The 22,745-nt window shown below is 56.0% G+C and overlaps 1 protein-coding gene across 8 annotated transcripts in view; it reads left to right on the forward strand.

Moving 5' to 3' along the window:
• Foxp4 (forkhead box P4) overlaps positions 1-22,745 on the forward strand; it is a 36,019-nt gene that overhangs the window by 8,412 nt on the left and 4,862 nt on the right. For 2 of the 8 annotated variants that reach the window (XM_048805279.1, XM_015487712.2), the window contains 11 exons: positions 7,129-7,224; positions 13,671-13,793; positions 14,344-14,430; positions 15,837-15,984; positions 16,075-16,288; positions 16,521-16,625; positions 17,260-17,347; positions 18,375-18,458; positions 18,601-18,769; positions 18,865-18,941; positions 19,372-19,473. In XM_048805279.1, the coding sequence (XP_048661236.1) occupies positions 7,129-7,224; positions 13,671-13,793; positions 14,344-14,430; positions 15,837-15,984; positions 16,075-16,288; positions 16,521-16,625; positions 17,260-17,347; positions 18,375-18,458; positions 18,601-18,769; positions 18,865-18,941; positions 19,372-19,473 (1,293 nt within the window). Of the gene's footprint in view, positions 1-7,128; positions 7,225-13,670; positions 13,794-14,343; positions 14,431-15,836; positions 15,985-16,074; positions 16,289-16,520; positions 16,626-17,259; positions 17,348-18,374; positions 18,459-18,564; positions 18,770-18,864; positions 18,942-19,371; positions 19,474-22,745 lie in introns of all 8 variants that reach the window. The other 6 variants (XM_048805278.1, XM_048805277.1, XM_015487713.2 and 3 more) reach the window with 6 other exon arrangements.

Raw genomic sequence — 22,745 nt, forward strand, 5'->3', positions numbered from 1 at the left:
CTCCCAAGTAGCTGGGATTATAGACATGTGCCACCGTGCCCAGCTCCTCACCCCATTTTGTTGCAGAATTCTTGTTCCTCCTGATAAGAATTTTGGGGATGAAGAAGAATGTGGGGAAGGTGGGTGAATGTTTCTGCTGAGGGTGTAGGGTTTATGAGGATTAAAGTGGGGAGGGCTGTACCCAAGGCCACCCCATCAGGTCAGGACTCAGCCTGGAGCCCTCAGTAGGTGAGCTGGGTTTTCTCCTGGAGGAGGAGTACATGCTTTTACTCTAATGCCACCTTAGAGTCCCCGGCAGTGTCCAGGGTACTCACTTAGCAGGCCTTGCCATAGACCTGCTTCTGCTTCAGCGGTGTCCACAGATAGAGCAAGCTGTGTATCTGGAGACATCTCCAAGCGTCTCCAAGGAGGAGGAAAGCCCCTGCCCGCTACTACCCCTCAACCACCGCCTCAGCTTTGTGACTTCATTCCTTGCCAGTGCGCACAGTCCCTAGCCCCTGGCGCTGCCTCTCAGCACCTGGTGAAACTGGCTTCCGCTGGTTGAGGTTGGGCAGGTGGATGCTGTCACTGGAAGTTGTTGAGGCCCCGTTGCCACCATCCCCAGCCCTCCAGCATTTAGGAGCGGTAGCTCTAGAAAGGGGGAGGATAGAGGAGCCCTGCAAAGGATGGCGGTCCTTCTCTGGACTGCATCTCATTTGCTAACTCTCATCTTTCTGAGGCCAGAGGGCCAGTTCCTTGTGGAGAGAGGCGCCTTCCTAACAGATGCGGGGCTGGGTCCTGAAGCCAGCAACGGGGACCCTGCATGTGTCTCCCACCCACGTGGGCCCGTCTGTGTCTGTGCCTTGCTGGTTTTCATTTTAATGGTTCTAATTTGAGAATGTGCCGATGTCATTTTTACGAGGTTGGTGTAAAAAAAATTTACAGCCTTTTCCAAAAAGCTTTTTTTTTTTTTTTTCTCTCCAAGGGAAAAAAGTGTAGAATCACTTCGGGGGTTTTATGGTCTCTTCTCCCCAACCTTCCTTGCCCCCCCTCTTCTCTGTGTAATTTCATTTTTATGTTTCTGTGTTGGAGGACAAAGCTTGGCTGGTCAAGAACTTGTGTCTCCCCTGGTCAGTTTCCTCAGTGGTTGTGGCCACTGACCTCCAACCCCTTCTCCCTATACCCCTTTCATCCACCTTCTGATCCCTGGGGAGTTGCATGTTGAAGGGTGGGTGCTCATTTCAAATCAGGCAGTGCTTATTAGGTACCTGCTGTTTACTCAAGTGGGCTAGGTATCTGTCCTCCAAGATTGTATCACTTTCTGCTCAAAATCCTCCACTGATTTTTTTTCTCCTCAAGTGTAGAAGGAAATTAAAAAAACAGATCTATCATTGTCCCTGTGGAACCTGGCCTTGCGCACTTCTGGGGCTTTGCCTCAGGCTGCGCTGCTCAGCCACACTGGCCTTTTTAGTTCATAATGCACCAAGTTTTTCCTACCTTGGGGCCCTCATACTGTCTGAATTCCACCTTGAATCCTCTCCCCTGGACATGGCTGCCTCCTGCTGCTGCCAAGGGTCTCCTCAGAGACCTCCCTGGCCACTCACCTGAGGTAGCCCACCGTCGCCCTCCCGTGAGGCCAACGTTGGCATGCGGTTTGTTCTCGTCTTTGTCGAGTGTCCGCATCAGTGCCTTAGGAGGTAAGCCCCTCAGTGTGGCACTGCAGAGGCCTCCGGGGTGCCATGACTACTTGAATTATTGGTCTATGGGTGGTGAATCATCCTGGGTAGAGGCCGGGGCTTTCCTGGGAATGCTCTTCAGGTTTGAGATAGGATGAGGGAGCCAGAAATGCTTCTAGTCCCCGCTTCTCCTAAATTCAGCTTACCCCAGAGAAAATTACATTATCACAATAACTTGGATATGACTGAATCCCAATTATGCCAAAATGTACCAGAGACACAGCTTTTGGGTTTTACTTTGGCCGCCTCTCACCACAATCCACATTAACCCCCTGGTTAGCAGGGCCTTATTTCCATCCTGCTGGCTAGCTCCTGGCTCTTGTTGCTGTGCAGAGCCTCCTCTGTTGTCTATTCAGGTTCTGCTTTTGCAACTATGTCCCTCTGGGCACGTCACTGTCTCTCCCTGGATCTCCATAGTCTCATTTATAAAGTGAACTAGATCAGTATAAATATAAATGTGTGTGTGTGTGTGTGTGTGTGTGTGACATTTCTATTTTTTGACACACTAAATTGATATTATGACCCGCCATGGGGTCATGACCAGTAATTTGAAGGACACCGGCTTGGATGCCCTCTGTACCTGCAGCTCAATGGGGCCGCATTTGTGACAGCCCTTTCTAGCTCGTCTCCCCAGTCAACACATTCCCATTCTCCCAGGCACACAGAGAATAAGGCGGGGGACCCCAGAGGGGACCTGGCACCCTCCAGACTGGTGAAAGGACTGGTAACAGCCCTGCACCCGACTTCCTTGGGGACAAGGAGCCTTCCTCCCACCTCCCAACCCAGATCCTCAGCTATAGAAATGGGGAGGTGGTCTCCTCCTGGAGGTGAGAGACCCCACTGCCCCGGGTTCCATCCATCACAAGCCATTTGTTCCTCATCGTGGAGATCCTGCTAATGACTTGGGAATGGGAATGGGGGAGGAGAGTGCGGCTTCATTAAGGAGACAGTTCTTAGGCTGTGGGGGCTGCCGGAAGAGGATTTGGTGAGAAGGCCTTCTGGGTGGTACTGGGCAAGTGACCAGGAGCTGCCTGGTAAAAGAAAAATTAGTAACAATAGTTAATTCACCCAGGGCCCACTGGGTGCCCCGTGCTGTGCCAAGCCTTCCGTGTGCACTGTCCCGTGTGGGCCTCACAGCAACTCTGAAGTCAGTGTGGCATTGACCCCGTTTCACAGGAGGAGGAACTGAGCTTCACAGAACTAATGTGACTCAGCCAAGGTCACGCTGTACGGTGGAGCCGGGACCAGGGTCCGGGCACTGCATGGATGGAGCGGCTTCCCCTTGAGGAAAATGGACCTTGAGCTCCCAGACCACAGAGCTAGGAATTTGATTTTCAGTCCAAGGCGTGAAAGGAAGAAGATGAAGTTTAAGGGGCCAAATGGCTTCTAGTTTTCCTCTCTGCCCTCAGCCTCCCTCCCTCTTTCCCTCTCTCCAAGTGTGCCCCATGGCCTACCCCAGTGTGGGCTTCTGAATGCCTTTCCCACCAGGACTGTGTTCGGGCGCCTCTAGTTCCCAGGAGACGGACACTGAGCCCACCTTGTGCCTGGGGATTCCTTCCTTGGTCCCCTCCCAGAGCTTCCCCTCCCCTCCACACCAGAGAGCTCGACAGTGCACAAGACTCGGGGAGAGCAAATGCCAAGACCTCTCTGGACTCTGTGGGGTCACAGAGGCCCCTCAGTGGGAGTGATATGGTGGCCTGGGCAGTCAGAAGTATATGGATTCTTACAACTTCTACTCTTGGGACCTAGGGCCTCCGTTTTCTTGTCTATAAAATGGAAACAGTGACACCAGCTCTGCCTGATTCAGTGCTGTGAGACTTCTGTTAAATGCTAGAAGTACTTTGAAAACTGCAAGGCACTGCGCTGCTGTTAGCTCTCGAACTTGGGCTCAGCCTGTGCTTGCCTCCTGTGTTCAGCCTGCACTAAAGTGAGTATTGCTGATAGGCATTGCTTGTACGCCCTGGGCTGGAGCTGGGGGCTCACAGCTGCATTTGAAAACATCCACGATTTTAAGGAGGCTCCAGTCTGGTTGGCACATCAAAGAAGGTGGGGTTGGATGAGTTGGGGTCAGGGCCTGCTGTTTCTATCTCTGGGAGGTAGGCAGTCCAATGACTTTACCAGGCCTCAGTGTCAGCAGGGAGTGTAGACATGGCCCTGGTGCATTTCAGTGGTGGATGTGACTCAGATGGGGCTTCAGAAAGTCTCAGGCCTACATCATCCCCAGGGTGACCGACCACTCTAGGGCATCTTAGGCCAGAGGGACCCCAGTTTCCCAAGCACACCCTTGGCTGGGGAGCTGGATGTATGGATGGTGAGGCCCGTGGAAGTAGAACATGGAGCAGTACTTAAAGGACACTGAGCAATGGGGGAGGGGCCATCAAAGGAGGGATGCTTAGGCCCCAAGCCTGGGATTGTCCCAACACTCCCACCACATGGCACATGCAGCATGCTCTTCAGGTGATACTAGATCCCACCTAGAACCACCCAGTCATTGCTGGGCTGTAGGCAAATTTATATTATATTAAATGACCTCTCACAGTGTACCACGAGCTCCCTGTTTCCTCCAGGTCCAGGTCTATACTGGTGGGTGACTGAATGCTAGTGAAGAATGAATGAATGAAGTGCTTGGATGAGGTCAGAGCCCATACCTGGGGCCCTGGTCTTCTCCAGTCTCCTGCTGCTACCAGCACTGCTCAGCTGCTCTGCCTGCCTGAGGATTGTCCCAACACCCCCTCTTCCCCCTATTGCTCACCTGTGTGGGGTGTGTGTTGTAATGGGAACGCCTCCTTGTCTACTTGGTGAGCTGGCACTTCCATTGGCCCTGCCTCCCCTGGGAGGTCTCCCCAGCAGAGGAGGCCCTTCCCTGGGCCTGGTGTGGAACTCGGCACCCCTCAGGCTGCCCACCTTACTGGTGTCTGCAGAGACCTCATCACAGCACTGGAGGACTTGGGGACCAACCGCGTACCTTGTTTCTGTGTGTCTCCCATCTGACATGGCCCCTGGGTATTTCATAAGTGAGATGTGAATGAAAGAGGGCGGAATGGGAGAAGGAACAGACAGCCATGGGCCTGGCCTAGGTGCTTACCTGGCTCTTTTCATTGGGCCCAGGGGAGGGCAAGGTGGGAGGGGGTGGAACCTGTCGCAGGGAGGCCTGTCACAGGGAGGGAGGCCTCACAGGAATGAGATTTCAAGGCCCTATCGTTTTTTTTCTTGTAAATCTTGTAATTTCATGCTCCAGGGGGTCAGTGAGGAGTGAATACAACTCTCCTGACCACTCCCCCGCCCCAGGAAACCGAGTGGGGCTCTCCCTCACAATGTCCCCTATAAACCCTCCCCTACTGTCCACCCCCCCCTCACACAGGGATCTGGGGTGCTTCATCTTCCAGCCCTGACCAGTGCCCCCTTTGGATCAACTGGGCTGGCAGGTTCCCCTCCCACTGCCTTGCCCTCTGGCCTCTGACCCCTATGCCCCCTCCATGCTAACTCCACCTTTAGATGACAAAGGACATTTGTCATTAGACCTGGAGGAAGTCAGTAAAAGCCAGGGGCTCTTTCCTGATGACCACCTGGCCACCTCCTTGCCTCTCTGCACCCCACCCAGCGCCCACTTCTGGCGGGCTCCAAGAGCCTTTAGACCTGGGTCAGATTTCTGCTTTTCTGAAGTGAACCTTGAGGAGAAACAGCCTCTTTCTGGAAGCCCAGGAGTTTCTCTGGGTGTGGGGTCCCAGGAGGGGCCAGGGGGCAGTCTGGGACTGCTGAGGAACACATATGTTCCTATGTAGATGTGAGGGTGCATTGAGGGACCATCCTCAGGCAAACTCAACCAGAGCCCCCTGGAGGCGGGCTGTGGATGTGGGGAGGGAAGGGCCAAGATGGGTGTGTCTGCTGCTGGGCACACAGCTGGGTTGGTTGGGTGTGAGGGTGGACCACACATCCACTGGAAAGGCTTTGCTGTGAAGGTGACTTGGTGGGGCGGGGTGGGGGGAGGTCGGTGAATGGCAGTGCACGTGAGGGGAAGCACTTGTGTGGACACAGATGTGAGAGTGAGCCTCGGGCAGGTGGGCAGGCATGGTTCCTTTAAGTGTGTGGCGCCAGGCTGTGCTGGGGAAGGCGGGTAGAGCGCAGCTAAGAGCAGCCAGGAGGGAAGGCTGGACACCTTCCGAATGCCAACAAGGTGCCAGGCGCTGCTCCCTTAATCCCCCTAGTCGTTCAGAGGTAGCTAGTGTCCCAGTTTTGCAGATAAGGAGATGGAAGTGCAGAGAGACAAAATGACCTGCCCAAGGTCACAGCTGGTAAGTGGTACCGTCGGGATTCCAGCCTCATGCCAAAGCCTACGGGCCTCAGGGGCCTGGACACTGCGCTGGCTCCTGAGCAGGTCTTCGAGGAACCTGGAGGCAGACAGGCCTTATACTCCTGGAGGGTGATTCAGGACAAGCCCCCACAATCCTGCTGACCAGATGGAGGCGTGGAGGGCGTGGCTGACCTCACGGAGAATTTCCTGGGCCTCCTAACACCCCGCCTCCTGCTAGACTCCTCACTGCTCAGCTCTCAGGTCCCTGACTCCCTGATGTCATACTGACCTGCTGTAGCTGCTTTTCCCATAAACTCCATACATGTCCACTCTGAGGACCCTCCGGCCCCTGCACCATGGCCCTCAAGCCCAGACCACTCGTGCATCTCTGCTGATCATTCAGATGTAGCCTTCAAGACTCGATCTCATTCTCCCAGTGCAAGGCTTTGTACCCACTCTCCCTGGATTCAGCAAGCCACACAGTGCCCAGACCCTGTGCCCTTGACCCCTAGGCTCTGCCTTCATCCCTTCACCTATGTGCTCTCACTCCATAGTGACTGCTGCCTTAGTCCCAAACTGATCCCTCCCCCTAATATGTCAGATGGCCTTGGAACTAGGCTCCTGGGTTCACTCCTGTTTCTGATACCTCCAAGCTATATGGTCTTGGTCATGTTACTTAACCTCCCAGAGACTCAGTTTCCTCATCTGCAAAATGGGCCTGACAATCCCCACTTCACAGCCTGATGAAGGAAGATTCAGATCCTGCCTATAATGTACTTGGCAGATGCCACTCAACCAAAAGTGCCTGTTGTTAATGCCCTGAGCCCACCCCCTGCACTTTCCCCTGGAGTCCTTTTTGACCACTGACCCTTCCATTTGCTGTCCCCATTGAGTCCTAACAGAATCTCAGTGGTCCCAGGTCCCTTTTTTCTAATGCTATGATTCCTATAATGACTGTCCTCAACCCAAGTCTAGAAGTCGATGGGACCCCCGACCTCTCACCCTGGGCCTTCTGCCTTCCCTCGTGCTCCTTCCCTTACTGCCCTGAACTCTTCCTGCGCCTACCCGCCCGCCTGCCCTGCTGTTGCTGGAGTGTGCAGCTGACTCAGCCCTGTCTTGCAGGCTCTTCAGGTGGCCCGGCAGTTCCTGCTGCAGCAGGCCTCTGGCCTGAGCTCCCCTGGGAACAATGACAGCAAACAGTCTGCCTCTGCTGTGCAGGTGAGGGGGGCACCAGCTGGCGCAGGGCTGGTGTGGGGGTGGGGCCAGGCTGAGGGTGGTCCTGGCACCGAGGGAGGTCAAGGACCCCATGGAGAACTGCTCTTGCCAGTCCCCAGTGCCAAAAAAACGGGCAACTTTCCAGAAGGAAACAGAGTCACCACAGGGGTGGAGCCAAGACACTTCCACTTTGTCCCCAGTGCCACCTGATCACCCAGGCCTTGCTTCGTCTCTTTCCCTGGGCGCCTGCGCCTGTCTGCCGTCCTCTCTGCCTCCGTACCTCTCTGGCTGGGTTCCCCTTCCCTTCTTCTTCCCCTCGGGGTCTCTCAGTCCTCAGGTTTCTCTGTCCCTGTGGGTCACTCTGTCCTCCTTCTCTTGTCCCACACGTGGGTCTGGCTGCCTCCTGCGTCTCCCTTGCAGGGTCAGTGGGTCTCCCCTGCTCTCCTTCCTCTCACCCATGGACTCTCCACAGGTTTCCCCATGTTTCCTGTCTCTTGACGTCTCTTTTGTTTTCCTTTGCACAATCTGCCCTTTTTTCCCCTCTCCCTCCCCCCCAGCTTGCCGGCCCATCTGGCTGGCTGGCTGGCTGGGGGAGGGGGGATCTGGGGGCCGGGGAGCCAGGCCTTCTGTTTACTTTTTGTGTCACAAAGAACTTCGGAGACTCCTCTGAGTCCTGGATGGGTCACCACTGGGGCAGCACTCCCTCCCCTCCCCCAGCAGTGGAGCCCCCTCCCCCCCAGCAGCAGGGGCTGGGGACTGGGGAGAGGATTAAGCTGGGTTTTGAAAGGAAGTTTATCTAAGGGAGGAAGGGTGAGCGTGATGCCCGGCCAAGCCAAGCGCCCAAGCGGATCCGGAGCCACATGCTCTGGAGTCGGGGGTGGGGGAGTTAGAGGGGTGGGGTGTGATGCTCTGTGAGGTACCCAGTACTGGCCTTGGTCCTGGGGGAGATTCCAGTGCTCCAGCAAAGTATCTGGATTTATACAAAACAGTATGTTTAGGAACTGCTTTGGAGAAGCTCAAAGTGCTGGACAGCTGAGCAGCTAAAGCAGTCCGCAGCCTCTTTGAATAATCTGGAACCTTGGAGACAGCCCTCACTGAAGAGGGGTTGGGCAAGTGGGGGTGAGGACAGAGTCTGGAAGAGCAGCAAAGGGGAAGAGACTTCTCATATGGAGAAGGTCCTCACACCCAGGGGGTGTCAGGACTGGGGGACCCCCATCTATACTTCCTGCACCGGCAGTGATCTTCAGGCTGCTCTTCTGAATCCTCTCCACCCTTAGGACCTCCTTCCTCCAGCAGGGAGAGGTGGGCTGTGGAGCAGGAGTGTTCCCCAAGCCAGCAAGTGGCCTGCAGACCTAAAGCAAGAGGGAATGAGCTTGGTGGTGAAGGGACTGGAGTCAGACATCAGGAAGAGCTTCCCAGCTGGGTGTTGGGGTAGGAGATCTGAAATAACTGAGAGGGAGGGAGGCTATGGAATATTCCTCAGGAGACTCTTCCCCCTGCAAAGTGAGAGCAGCCTGGAGGTTTGGGGCTCAGACAGACATAAAATGGTCCTTTTCTGGGACTGTTTCTCTTGCCTCCTTACCTCCTATTAATCGATTCATTCCTTGATTCAACAGCTACTCAGTACTCCCAAACAACTGTCATTTACAGAGTACTTTACATGAGGAAGATAACCAAGCAATTGACAAGTATTGTGTCATTTTTTTTCTCACATCTGATGGGACAGGTGATGTTATTAGGACCACCTTGCTGATGAGGAAGCCGAGGCCCATAAACACTAAGTAACTTGGGCAAAATCACACCATTAAGAATGGGCAGAGGGGCTGGGGTTGTTGCTCAGAGGTAGAGCGCTTGCCTAGCATGCATGAGTCACTGGGTTCGATCCTCAGCACCATGTAAAAATAAAATAAAGATATTGTGTCCATCCATAACTAAAAAATAAAAGTATTAAAAAAAAAAAAAAAAGAATTGGGCAGAGCCTGGACTTGAGCTCAGAAAACTTGTCCCGGGACTCACCCTTTCAATCCTCACACTGTGATGCCGCCTCATGCTTAGCCTAGGTCCAGAAGCCGGGGCCAGTGGTTTTCTAGGACCCAGGGAGGTGGCTGTCCTTGGCCCTGTGTTTCCCCTAGAGTGCCTTCTGCGGAGCTCTCTCTCTAACTCTGGGTACCTTCCTTGCCTCCCATCCCCACCCTGAGTTCACAGTCTCCAAGGAGGTGGGATCTCTGTCCCCCAGTAGGGTCCAGGGATTAGAAATGGCTTTTCTGTGAGCTTCAGGCTGGTGGGGAGAGGGTGGAGCGAGGCTGTGCTCCTCCTGTGAGCGGAAAAGTCCATGTTGAAGATTTGACACTTGAGTGAAGTGGGTCATGAGGGAGGTTGATGGTGGCCCCTTTCCCAGGCTCCTCAGGCTGCTGCTCTGCTCCCCAGCGGGTTGCCTGCCCACACCCCTCCCAGCCAGGTTCACCACCACGCCTAGAGCCAAGTGCAGAGGAGCCACCACATTAGGGCTCCAGCTGCAGCCTAGGGAAGATGCCTGGTGTGGCCAGGCAAGGACCCCAGGCAGTGCAGGTAGCTGGGAGGTGGGGATGGGGATGGCTGTGGCCAGGACCAGGTCCTTGGCTTTGTCTGCTCCCCGTCTGGCATTTCTGGAGGTTCTTCTGGTTTGGTTTTTGTTTTCTTTTTGGTACCAGGGATTGAACCCAGGGGCACTTGACCACTGAGCTACATCCCCAGCCCTTTTGATTTTCTATTTTGAGACCAGGTCTTGGTAAGTTGGTAAGGCTGGCCTCAAACTTGGCATCCTTCTGTCTCAGCCTCCTGACTAACTGGGATTACAAGCATGTGCGTGGAAGTTCTCTTAATATCCCATGACTATCTTGTGCTGCTCCTGCACAGAATAAGGCTAAGGGCTGGTTATTTGGAAGGGAGCTAACCCACACCGTGCCCCAACCTGCCCTCTGCATTGCTCCTCACTCACCTAGGGTCCCACACTGAAGATGTAGAATTTGGATCTTTCACTCTAGCACCAAATTGCAGCCACCCCAACTGTCAGCCCCCAGAGAAGCTTCCTCTGTCAGGCACTGTACCTGATCCTTCTGGTCAGGTTATCTTTATCCTGTATTCATGGGCTGGGGCTTGAGGGGTGCTGGGGGGGTGGGGCTGCATCAGCTGCCAGCATCAGGCTGCTCCCCCTGCCAGGGCTTCAGTGAGCATTTAGCTGCCCTGGCCACTCTCTAGACGAGGACTTGCAGGCCATGTTGAACAAATGCCTATCCTGACCCAACCCAGCCTAGGAGGCCCACGGGGATGCCAGGGGAGCTCCAGCTCCAATCTCAGAATCCCAAGGGGCAGGTGGGAGGTAGATGGGTTCTGCCACCCCACTGACACTTCTTGGATCCATTGGGCCACCTAGGACGAGTACACACAAGCCAGCCCATCCAGCTCTACAGAGCGGCCCATGGCCTGTGCAGGCAGCTGCTCAGCCAATTGGCAGGAATGGCAGGGGCCAGGGAGGCCTTCCAGGGCATCTCTCCCATTCTCCCGCCTCCAAGTAGGAAAGCCCCAGGGGAAAAGGTCACATCCTTTCCTGAGTGCTACTGTCAGTGACTCACAGTCCTGATACCCGGAAAGATCCTGTGGGTGTGTCTGGCCTCAGTCTCTCTTGCTGTGGAACATGTCCGTCTCCTCCAGCTTTCTTCTTTACGCGATGAGCTGTGGTCTTCCATGACCCTTCCCATGCAGTGCCCTTCACTCCCCGCTTCTATATCCCTTCGGGAGCAGGACAGGTTGCTTTGCCTCTCTAGGCCAAGGATGATGGTGCCCTCCTCACAGGGCTGCTGTGGAGAGTCATGGAGATGAGACATAAAGAGCTTAGCCAAGTGCCTGGCCCCTGCTCAGTCACCAGTGTCCTCTTGTGCAGCTGTGGGGCAGGGAGGGCAGGTACTCTAAATCTCAGTAAGCAAATAGGGAAACTGAGACTGGGTGACTTCAAAGAATAGGAAATAGCAGGGACAAGAGCCTAGATAACTGGACTCTGATATTCAGGGCTGGGAGCTCACCACTACATAATGCCTCTCTTTGCTGGATGTCCCTGTGGGAAGAGGAAAGAAAGGAACAGCCTGTGATACCTACTCAGCATTGGACACTGCCAGCCTGGGCTTTGCGACCCCAGCCTTTGATAGCAAGACCCAAGTTCTCTGAGCAGCCACCCACAGACGCATCATCTGGTTCTGTAAGGGGGATGGGCATGTGCCATTGTCTGACCCCAACCTTAGGTCCCCTTGGGTGTGGGTCATGACACCCCAGCACCCTGGCTTTCCAGAGAGTTCTTCTGGAATGCAGCTACAAAAAGGGTAGCTCACCTTTGGGATCTCAGCCACAGTGACCCTTTCCGCCCAGGGGGGTCCAGGCCTGCTCTAGAAAACTGGAATCCACACAGACGTGGACTAGAATCCCTACCCTGCCACTTAAGGCCACCAGACCTCTCTGATCTCCTTGAAGGTAGAAGTGGGGTTTAAAAACAAACCAAAAAAACTCACATGGGCTCATGTGCACATGCCTGCTGCCTTAGTGGCCCCTGGGGGCCTCATGCACATGGTACATCCACGTCTAAAAACAAGGTCAGGTTGTTACCTGTCCCAGGGGCTTTGGACAGGGGTGGACTGCGGTACAGGAGTGACGCCCAGGTAAGGGCCAAGCTGCTAGTTATGGGGTACATAAGAGTTGGGGGCAGTGGCACCTCCCTGCTTGCCCTTGAACCTGGGGATTCCTTGATCCATGGCTTAAGGGGTGGCTGGGTGCTGAGTTGTGGCCCTGACAGGGATTGGGAAGGGAAGCAGCTCCTCCTTCCCCACCCCACAGGTGGGGCTGAGGCTGGGGAGGGGTGTCCCCTGGGGAACTCACCTGTCCCGCTCAGAACAAGTCCTTGCGTGCTACTCCTCCCTGACTGGGCTGGCCCACACCTCTCCCTCCAGCCCCAGGCCTTCAGAGGGGCCTCTGGTCTGCTGGGGAAGGCATTTCAGCTCAGAGGAGCAAACACTTAGTGCCTGCTGTGTGCCAGGCCCTCTGCCAGGGGTTGGGGGTGCTGTGCATACAGGGTTCAGAGGAGTAGGGGTGGCAGCCCCTCAGAAGACCTGTTCTGCTAAAATGGGGTCAGGCTGACACTGTGACACAAGCCGGTAATCCCATCTACTTGGGAGGCTGAGGCAGAAGGATCACAAGTTCCAGACCAGCCTCAGCAATTCAGTGAGATCCATCTCAAAATCAAAAAATAAAAAGAGCTGGGGTGTAACTTGGTAGTGAAGCACTCCTGGGCACAGTCCCCAGTACCACAGAGGGAAAAAAGAAAAGAAAGAAAATTATTTTTAAAAAAATAAAAGGGCTAGGGGTTATTGCACAGTGATAAGAGGACCCTTGGATTCAATCCCTAGTACTTCCCCCCCATCCCCCCACCCCCACCCCCCAAAAAAAAGAAAGAAAGAAAAAGAAACCAAAACAACCCTAAAACCTATTGGGTTGGGACAGTGTAGTGGCTTGGACCTGCCTGGCTATGACTGCACAAGCCTGGGGGTTTCAGAGGCTGGGAATAGTAGTACCATTGCCTCTCCCTGAGCCTTCTCCCTGCAGAAGGGTCCTCTGAGCCCCCTGGGGCAGAAGGCAGAAAGCTGCTCTGCTTCGGGAATCCGGGGTCAATCCGGGGTGCTCCTGGTAGGAGTCAGTTCTTGTAGTCCATCCCAGAGTTTTATGTTTGAGGAAACTGACATCTGACTGGGCAAGTGACTTGCTTGAGGCTGCACAGCAAGTTCAGCCCAGAGCTGGAAGTAGAAGCCTGCCGCCCTAATTCTGTTCCTGCTGTTCTTTCCCTGGCATGCACACTCATAAGGACAGCACCAACAGAGCTCACTTTGCCTAAGGTCTGAGCCACTGTGTGTGCTATCTAGAGAGTCGTGCTAGAGTGCGTGACATGTTTGTGAGCAGGCCGAAGTTCAGATGGGCCATTTTTTTAATAGTTCCAATGCCTGCAGACTGCCCACTGGCCAGGCTTGTCTTAGCTAGTGGTCTCAGAACAGACTGCGCAAGAGCTGGGGATGTGGAGTGCTGCTCTTTCCCTCCTTGGGTGAAACCCCCCCAAAGCATGGCTTCCCCAGTGACCCAGTGTCACTAGGGTCTAGTCTTCCTGCACCAAGGACAGCACATCCTGCAGTAATAGGCAACCCGTATAAACACTTGCTATATGCCAGGCTCTGTCCTAGGATTAATTAATCTTCATGGTGACCTTATGAGGCAGGCACTATTACTATTTCCATTTTAGACACAAGAAACACAGAGATCAGGACGGTTAGTCACTTGTCCTATTAGACACAGTCAGTAGGCAGCCAGGCCAGAATCCGAGCCCAGCTACTCTGGGGGACTCTGGGTGCTGCCTTTACCTAATACGGTAAATCCCACAGGTGCCCGTGTCAGTGGCTATGATGTCGCCACAGATGCTCACCCCCCAGCAGATGCAGCAGATCCTGTCACCCCCACAGCTGCAGGCCTTGCTCCAGCAGCAGCAGGCCCTCATGCTCCAGCAGGTGAGTCTGGCCCCAGGGCAGTGGCCCCTGCCTTTACTGGCCTGGCCTTTGGCCTCGCACCTCTCTCCTTGTTTGCTACCAGCCTCATTGAGGGCCCAAGCCATGGCAGAAACCAGAGAGACTGCTCAGGCTGGCCTGGCCTGCACTCCTTCAGGGCAGTAGGGAGAGGCCAAAGGTCCAACCTCAGCAGCCCCTCACCCCACTCCACCCCCATACTCCTTTCCTGTATTCTGGCCCCACTTCTATCTTTTGGAACTCCAGGAAGGGACAAAGTTCTGGAACATCCTGGGCTCCTGTCCCTGTGGCCTGTTCAGGAGATCCACCAAGAGGTTGGGAGGGTTCACAACTGTGGGATACCCTCCCCTCCCTCTCTATTCCCTCCCTACCCAAGTCCTACTCCAGTATCCTCAAGGCTGACTGGAGAGAATAGATTTCTCCCCACCAGGTTGTGTTTCCAAGAGACCTCCGCCCCTGCCTCGCCTGCAGGAGCCCAGGCTGGGGTTGCCGGTAGCAGCCCCTGCTAGGTCACCATCCCTTTGTTCCCCACCAGCTGCAGGAATATTACAAGAAGCAGCAAGAGCAGCTGCACCTTCAGCTCCTCACCCAGCAGCAGGCTGGGAAGCAGCAGCCCAAAGAGGTGAGAGGCTGCAGCAGGGCCCCTACCCAAGGCACTGGATGCCCCCGTAGGAACTCCCATCCTGGCACCTACAACCTAGCTCTCCTCTGCCCAGAGTCTGACAGTCTAAAAGTGGTCAGGAGAGAATCCCTTTGCAGGAATAGAAAAATTGGGAAAAAGTTGGGAGGAGTCAATGTAATAGGGGTTAAGGCAAGGGCAGTCCACTCGCAAGCCCCCACCCCGTCCCCCTTCACTCCCTCCTATGTCACGTGTTGTCTGGGCCACACTGTAGGTTGCATCCTGTCATTGGTGTGTCTTATTGTCCAGCTGTGTCGTGGTCATGCCATCTTCCTGCCTACTTGTCTCTCTGTGCTTCTGTCCCTCAGCAATGCACCTCCCCCCACTCAGCCTGTCCCAACTTCTGCCCTTTCTAATAATGCCCTGCCCGTCTGTGCCACAGTGCCTCCTGAGCTTCTGTGTCCAATCCCCGCTGTCCATGACCTGTGCCTCCCTCCTGCTGGCCAAACCACAGCCCAGGTTCACAGCAGCCTCTTCCTAGCAGGCGTCCCTGATGATGTCCAGGCAGTCTCCAAATCCTGTGGGCCCTTCTGGGTCTTGTAACGCTGCCTGTCTGCCCTTAAACCTCTGGGCTGGACTGATCTTCTTGTCTCCTTACTGAATAGCCAGCCCCGCACTCTACCTCCCCCAGGGCAGGGAGGCAGGCAGACAATCTAGCCTCCAAAACACCCAGGACACGCTTGGCTCTGAGGGCTCAGAAGGCTTGCTGACAGCCTGACTTGTCAGTGCCTGTGTGAAAACTAAAGCAGGGGGTGGGGGTCGGGTGGGAAGGGGGTGCTGCCTGTGCTGCCCGCCAGGCTCAGTGTGCGCCCGGCCTACCAGGGCCAGCTCCTGCCAATTGAGTCCCATTGGACTACTAGATTCTCTGTGTCTAAAAAGCAAGAGAGGGCTGGATCTGCATGTGGGGAGACAATCCCTTCCCGCAGCAGAGCCCCGCCCCACACACCATGTGGGAAGGGTGCCCTCCAGGCAGGAGTGGCCCCCACATCTGACCGGCTCATCTATCTTGGTGACGAGGGCCCCCGCCCCCAGGCACACAGCTGAGGGACTGAGCCAGCAGCTGAGGAAGGAGGGGAAGGAGGGAGGGTGTCTTGCTGCGTGTCTGGGTCTGGCTGTGTGTTTGCGCGCCTGCGTGCGTGCGTGCGTGCGTGCATGCGTGCGTGTGTTTACCGCGAGGAGGCATGCAGCCCTATGGAAGCTGGGCTGGGAGCAGAGAAGCTGCAGACGCCACCACGACAGCTCCAGGGGCTGACAGGCCCTGGGAGGGGGTGGCCGCAGGGTGGGGGCCAGACGGCACCCCTGAGGCCGCTGGCAACCCTCTCTGCCCGCCCCCTCGGGCACCCTCCCAGGCCCTGGGGAACAAGCAGCTGGCCTTCCAGCAGCAGCTCCTGCAGATGCAACAGTTGCAGCAGCAGCACCTGCTCAACCTGCAGAGGCAGGGACTGGTCAGCCTGCAGCCCAGCCAAGCCTCGGGGCCCCTCCAGACCCTCCCCCAAGGTGAGTGCCCCCCAGCCCCTCAGATTTCCCTGGATCCAGGGGCCACGCGTGCGCCTGGGGCCCGGCCAGCCTCCCCTGTCTCTCCCGCAGCAGCGGTGTGCCCGTCGGACCTGCCCCAGCTGTGGAAGGGTGAGAGTGCCCCAGGGCAGCCTGCTGAGGACAGTGTCAAGCAGGAGGGGCTGGACCTCACTGGCACGGCTGCCACCGCTACCTCGTTCGCTGCCCCCCCCAAGGTCTCCCCCCCACTTTCTCACCACCCTCTGCCCAATGGACAGCCCACTGTGCTCACATCTCGGAGAGACAGGTAGGGGGGCTGGGCCCTCAGGGCAGTATGTTGAGGGCTGGGGAGGGAGGGCTTGGGACTCCGGGACCCAGGAGTTCACCTCCATCCCAGGGCATAAGAAATGGTGCAAGACCCCTGGGAAACCTGTAGCTGGGACAGAAACGTCACCAGCAGGGGAGCTGGTGCTGAGCTGGGCCCAGGGCTGCTGGGGTCTTTAGAGTCTCCAACCACCACCTCCCTCCTGCCCTCCCAGCTCCTCCCATGAGGAAACCCCCGGCTCCCACCCCCTCTACGGACACGGAGAGTGCAAGTGGCCAGGCTGTGAGACCCTGTGTGAAGACCTGGGCCAGTTTATCAAGTAGGTGGTACACCAGTGGCCTTTCCTCACAGGGCCCCTCGCCCTCTACCACAGAGCTCACCCCTTCTGGGGCTTCTGGTCACCAGCTGTCCTATGTCCTCACTCCAGGGGAGCCCAGGTTCTCTCCCCCTGCCGTCTATCCTTTGCCACCCCCCCCATCAGTACTTCCGGGCTTGCAGCCTCCGCACCCCCTCCCTGGAGCACTCTGAGGGCATTTCCCTAGCCACCACCCTCCCCACAGCCTGGACAGTGATGGCCTGAGACGGGCTGGGGACAGGCAGGGAGGGAGGTGGACAGGCGGCTGGCAGCAGGCCGCCAGCTGCCACAGCCGTGCCAGGCTCTGTCACTGACTGATTAACTCCGCATCAGGGTCAAACAAATTGTTTTCACGCTTCGTCAGAGGTTTACTTAATTAGTTCATTTGCAATTAGATCTCTCTGTAGAGGGGGTTTTAGCAAAGACATCAAAGAAGGCTGAGGAGAAGGCTGCTTCCGTTGCCCCCTTTTCCCACCCTTTCTTTGTATCTCTTGGTCTGTCTGCTCTTCGGGCCTTGGTGGGAGGGGTTGGAGGATGACTTGGGAGGTGGGGGACAGCAGGGCCAATTCTTTCTTCTCTGCCCCTCCTCCCCTTGAAGACACCTCAACACAGAGCATGCCCTGGATGACCGGAGCACGGCCCAGTGCCGGGTGCAGATGCAGGTGGTGCAGCAGCTGGAGATCCAGGTGTGGCCCGTGGGATGTGGGAGGGCCCCTGCTCGAAGCATCTTCCAGTAGAGGTCTCTAGTCTCATGGTCAAAGCCATAATCTTATGCTTTCTAGGTCCTAATTAACTATGGTGAGAATGAGGACAGCTGGATTCTGAGGGGTGAACTAGAGTTGTGGGCATCTCTGCTGGGAGGTGCAGAGAGACTCGCGCTACATAAAAATAAAAATGACACGAACAGCTAGCACATCAGGCACCTGCTTTGTGCTGTACTACATGCTTTATCTAAGTAGCTCAAGGAGTCCTTCCAGCAACCTGTGAGGCGGGTACCTTGATTCTCCCCATGCCACACAGCACGCAGACATAAAAGAACCAGTCACTTGCTGGTGCTCACTCGGCTGCTGAGGGACAGGGCCGGGTCTAGAACCCAGGCAGTCTGGCCCCTGCATTGAAGCTCTGGAACACAATCCTTAAGAGGTGACTCTGGACAGACCATCAATTAACCAATCAATATTTACCCATCTCCCTCTGACTCCTAGCAGAGCGCCCTGCCTGAAGAGGGTAGTCATGAAAGATCCATTGAATTTATGAATGGGGTGAATGAACCATTCATCCATCCCTGCATCTCCATTCAGTACTCGAAGGCCCTCACACACAGGTGCCACCACACTAGTCACTTGGGTGCTGTTCAGCCACAGACTCTGAGTGCTGGTTTGAAGAAGGCACCCCCCCCCCCCGATGTGTAGGGGTGATGCTGAGCTCCAGCCTGGGACACACAGGGCAGACTCTGATGGCCATGGGCCAGAGGAGAAAGGGAAAGGCTTCACAGAGCTGGCAGCCTCTAGTCCTGGCCTCTAAGGTTGTGAAGGGTCCAGAGGAGCAGAGATTTGCTGAGGCTTCTGGGAGCGGGGTTCAGGGAGCCCGGAAGCTGGCGTGTGGAGGCGAGTTGGGGGGAATAATGGACTCTTTGAGGAGTCTGGTGGAAGGTGGGGTGGGGAGGAGGAAAAGGAGCCCACTGCCTCCTGCTTACCTCCAGCCTCTCCACAGCTCGCCAAGGAGAGCGAACGGCTGCAGGCCATGATGGCCCACCTGCACATGCGGCCCTCCGAGCCCAAGCCTTTCAGCCAGCCAGTGAGTGACTCTCCTGTCCCTTCAGCCTCCCCAAGTCCCACCACAGGCCCATGGGCCCTCAGGACCCCTCGGGTGCTGGTTCTCAGCCCCTCCCCATTGCTCACAGCTGAACCCGGTCCCCGGCTCCTCCTCATTCTCCAAGGTGACCGTCTCCGCAGACCCGTTCCCAGATGGTCTTGTGCACCCCCCGACCTCGGCAGCCGCCCCTGTCACACCCTTGAGGCCCCCTGGACTGGGCTCTGCCTCTCTGCACAGCGGGGGTCCAGCCCGCAGGAGAAGCAGTGACAAATTCTGCTCTCCCATCTCCTCAGGTGAGGGCAGGTGGGGCTGTGGGGCCACTGCTTGGAGGGACGGTGTCCCTGGAGGGCCCCCTCTGGCTACCTCATCCTCTGCCTGTCTCCCCCAGAGCTGGCCCAGAATCACGAGTTCTACAAGAACGCCGATGTCAGGCCCCCCTTCACCTACGCTTCCCTCATCCGCCAGGTGAGCGTGGGAGCAGAGGTAAGGCTGGGGAGCTCCCTACAGCCCACCCCTAGACCCCAGCCTCTGGGGGTTCCTGGGCCAACATCCCCCTCACATATGTTCTCACATAGTCCTGTGCTCAGGGTGCCCTGTGCCCAAATTGGGGAATTCCAAACAGCCCCCACCCCATGGCCGCGGCTCCCATGCACAGTGCTTTCCAGGAAGCCACACGCCATCAGAAGAAGCTCCTGTTTCCCCACACAAGAGCTAGCCCCTAGAGTCTGGGCTCTGGTCAGCCTTGCTGGGCCATGCCCAGCCTGACCCGTGTGGGTTGCAGCAGGCCTCCTCCACTCAGAGGCTAGTTAGGGGCCAGGTAGAAGGGAGAAGGCACAGAGCTGTGTCCCTCCAAGGCCCAGACTGAGGGTTCCCTTGGCCCTTTCCTTGTCCACAGGCCATTCTGGAAACCCCTGACAGGCAGCTGACCCTGAACGAGATCTACAACTGGTTCACCAGGATGTTCGCCTATTTCCGAAGGAACACTGCCACCTGGAAGGTGAGGCATGCCCCTGCCACCTGCCCGCCCCTGGGCTCCAGTCATCCTTGGACATCATCCCACAGAGCCCAAGGTTGCCTGGCAGTTAGTCCCCTCAACATTAGTTCTGCTGAATTGGCCCAGTAGGGCACAGGCATCGCCATAGGCCCTCGCCCCACCCCAGCAAGGGCTATGAATTCCTCCATCACTGTTCTCTGGGCCCCTTCCTTCCAGCCCGGTGCTACCTCCCTTTGGGAAGAATCCTTCCCGTGATCTCCCATGGGCCCCAAAGACTCCAGCCCCGTGAGGTCGGGCCTGAGGGGTTGGTGATTCCCAAACTTGGTATTGAGAGGCTCTAAGGATCTGGATATCCTGGGATGACCACCTGTTCTGAAGGCAGCATGCAATGGAGTAGGGGGCCCTGGACACAGGGTGGACCAAGGCCCATGGACCATATACTTGGGCACAGACAGGTGCTCACACGTCCCCGTCACTGCTGCCAGTGGCGGGAGATAATTGTCTATATCCAATTAGTCACTTCAATGCCTTCAGCTAGAGAGTTTTCCTGGGGGACCAGAGGAAGGCAAGAGGGGGACCCTAGAAAAATGGGACACAAAGATGAGGGCTAGGGCACTAATGCATTTATTTATTTGCTAAAATAAGGTGTGTGTGCATGCACGTGTGCCTGTGTGTGTGTGTGCTCAGGCAGCTCAGTGGGAAGGTGACATCTAAACTGGGATGGCGCAGAGGGAAGGAGGAGGAAGTCTTGGCCCCTGTGGGAAGGTTGGAGGGGGTCCATATCTCAGAACCTTAATTGGATCCCTGGTTCTTGAGTCCCCCTGCTGGCCAGTGCAGAAACTGCACTTCAACAGGCTACCTCCCCCAATGTCACCAGGTTTCAACAAGTGTTTTGGGAGACCTCCCTCCCTACCAGCAGCCCAGCTGGGTGGGGTCTGCACCAACAGGCTTCTCTGAGTGCAGCCGGAGGGACTGCTTCCCGGCTTCTGTAGCCCCATGCCTAACTCCCAAAGCTTGGAAGAGAGGCTGTGAGGCAGGGGCAGCTGTTCTGATTGGCTATGAGTGATATCATTTCCTGCCAACCACAGACCTGCCCTCTTTCCAGCATGGCCTTCTTGGGACTACCTGGTCCGGTCTCCAACCTCTGGGCCAGATCAGATACCAGGTTCTAAAAGTGATAGAGTCCAATACCAATGAAAAGGATCATTACAATTATTATCTAATGTTCACTTTAATATTACATACTAATCCTTTGCCCTTAGGAGTAGCAACACAGAGCCTCATTTCCATAAGACAGCAACCCCCTGAGGATGGTGTACTAATCACCCCCCCCCCCCCTTATCTCTCTCACCTGCCCTACTTCACTGCAATTTTCTACTTCTGGCTTCTGTGGCCATTAAGAGGAACTGGCTTCCTCTTCACTACTCAGTGACCGTCCTGAAGCCACCCATCCCTCATATTTCAAACTGAACACCTTGGACTGGTTATGCAGCCTGGTCCTCACCTCCATCTCCCACACCTAGCTGGGGTCCCAGTATGAGGCCAGCTGGGCCTGGGGAAAGTGAATGGCTGAGTGAGTGACCTTCCCAATTGGCAGTGCTTTGCTGTGCCGCCTTTGCCACTGGGGGGCACTGCATGGCCTGTGCCTTCCCTACAGCAGAGCAGAATCCATGTCAGCTCAGGTCCACTTTGACAGTCAGGGTTTTTATCCTAAGCCAAGCTTCATTCATGTTACTTGGGAAATATGCCCTGTCTACCCTCAACTCTCTTTCCCTTCCATTTCTACTTCTACCTGTTTATCTGTCCCTTGAGGTCCTTCCTTTTCCTCCCCTAAATGATTTTGACTTCCTTCTTTCCCTCTTCCTTTGCCCTCCCTGTCCCCCACCTTGAGATGCTGTCTACTTCAGATTAGGGCAGAAGGGTTGGGAGCTGGTGTGGGCCAGGCCAGCTGCTGTTCCTACGGGGACAGAGCGACCATCTGCCGGGCTGATGGTCCTCGCTGGCCCTCCCCATGTCCATCCCCTCCCAGGGCCCATGTTGTGGGCCCATCCTTTTGTTTACGCAGCCCCCGCCAGACCCCTTAAATTGCCGTTAATGTTTCAGCGTAACGAATTAGTCTCTCATCACGAATCAGGCTTCGAAATGAGGGAAAAAAGCCCCGGTGAGGCCATCCTCGGAAATTGGGGTCATTCTCATTTGCAAAGCGGAGGATCGGAGCCCCGTAATGCGGGCAAATTTATTCCGAGGCAGGAGCCCCGGCGTGATTAGGCCCTTTGTAATTATCGCTCCAAGAGATTCCACTCCAGCCGCCCGCCTCCCTCGTGGATTAGCAAGCGAGTCGGAAAAATACACAGGATTTAATTAGAGGCAAATTAAAATTGGTAATGAAATCGGGCCAGTTGCAAGTGGCAAGAGTTGGAAGGGAGAGAGGGAGAGGGGGTCTCCAGGGGCTCGGGCTGCCCGCCCTGCCCGCTTTCTTCCCCGTTTAGAAATGTAAAGAGGAGACAGGAATGGGGTGAGGCGGAGGAGGTGGAGGAGGACAGGTAACAGGGACAGGGACGCAGGCAGGGATGGTGATGGCTGGGGATGACCAGTGGGGCACTGAAAGCTGAGCAGAGAGCACAGGGACAGGATTAAGGGACGTGGGTGCCAGGCAGTGGGTGAACTGGGGCCCTAGCCCACACTGGGCGGGCGTTGGGCCTAGCACCCCATCCTTACCAAGTGTCCTACAAACCGGGTGACCTCAATTCCTGAAGCTATCCTGCCGGGAGGAGTTAGAGTGACAGGGAGACTTCCCCGCTCTCCGTTCCTTCCTGCCTTAGGCACACTCACACCCTCCTTCCTCCTGGCTTCTTTATTTCCACAAGCGTGGATCAGGCCTCTGCCATGTGCCTCATGCTCTCAACGAATAAGTCACAGTCCCCAGACTCCCAGGGCTCCATGAGGGCAGCAGTGAGGGTTCACGAGTTATTGCCCAAACTTGTAAAGGCTGCGTGTATTGTGCATGGGCCCGAGCGGATCACACTCATCAGAAACCGGCTCCCTGTCTCTGGTGGGTGATGATGGCAAGATGAATTATTGATACCTAGACATCATGTAGTTGACAGACAGAATTTTCCTAAGCGTGGCAGGGAGAGAAGGAAGGTACTGAAAGGCTGTCTGTGGTGAGCAAGCTGGGAGCCCATCCCTGCCCGGCCCGCCCCCTCCCTGTCCCTGACTTGGGACAGGTGACTATTGTGTTTGGGGTGTGGGACTGGACCAGGTGCCTGTGCTCA

This window comes from Marmota marmota, unplaced genomic scaffold (assembly GCF_001458135.2).
Source record: "Marmota marmota marmota unplaced genomic scaffold, marMar, whole genome shotgun sequence".
Lineage (NCBI taxonomy): Eukaryota > Metazoa > Chordata > Mammalia > Rodentia > Sciuridae > Marmota > Marmota marmota.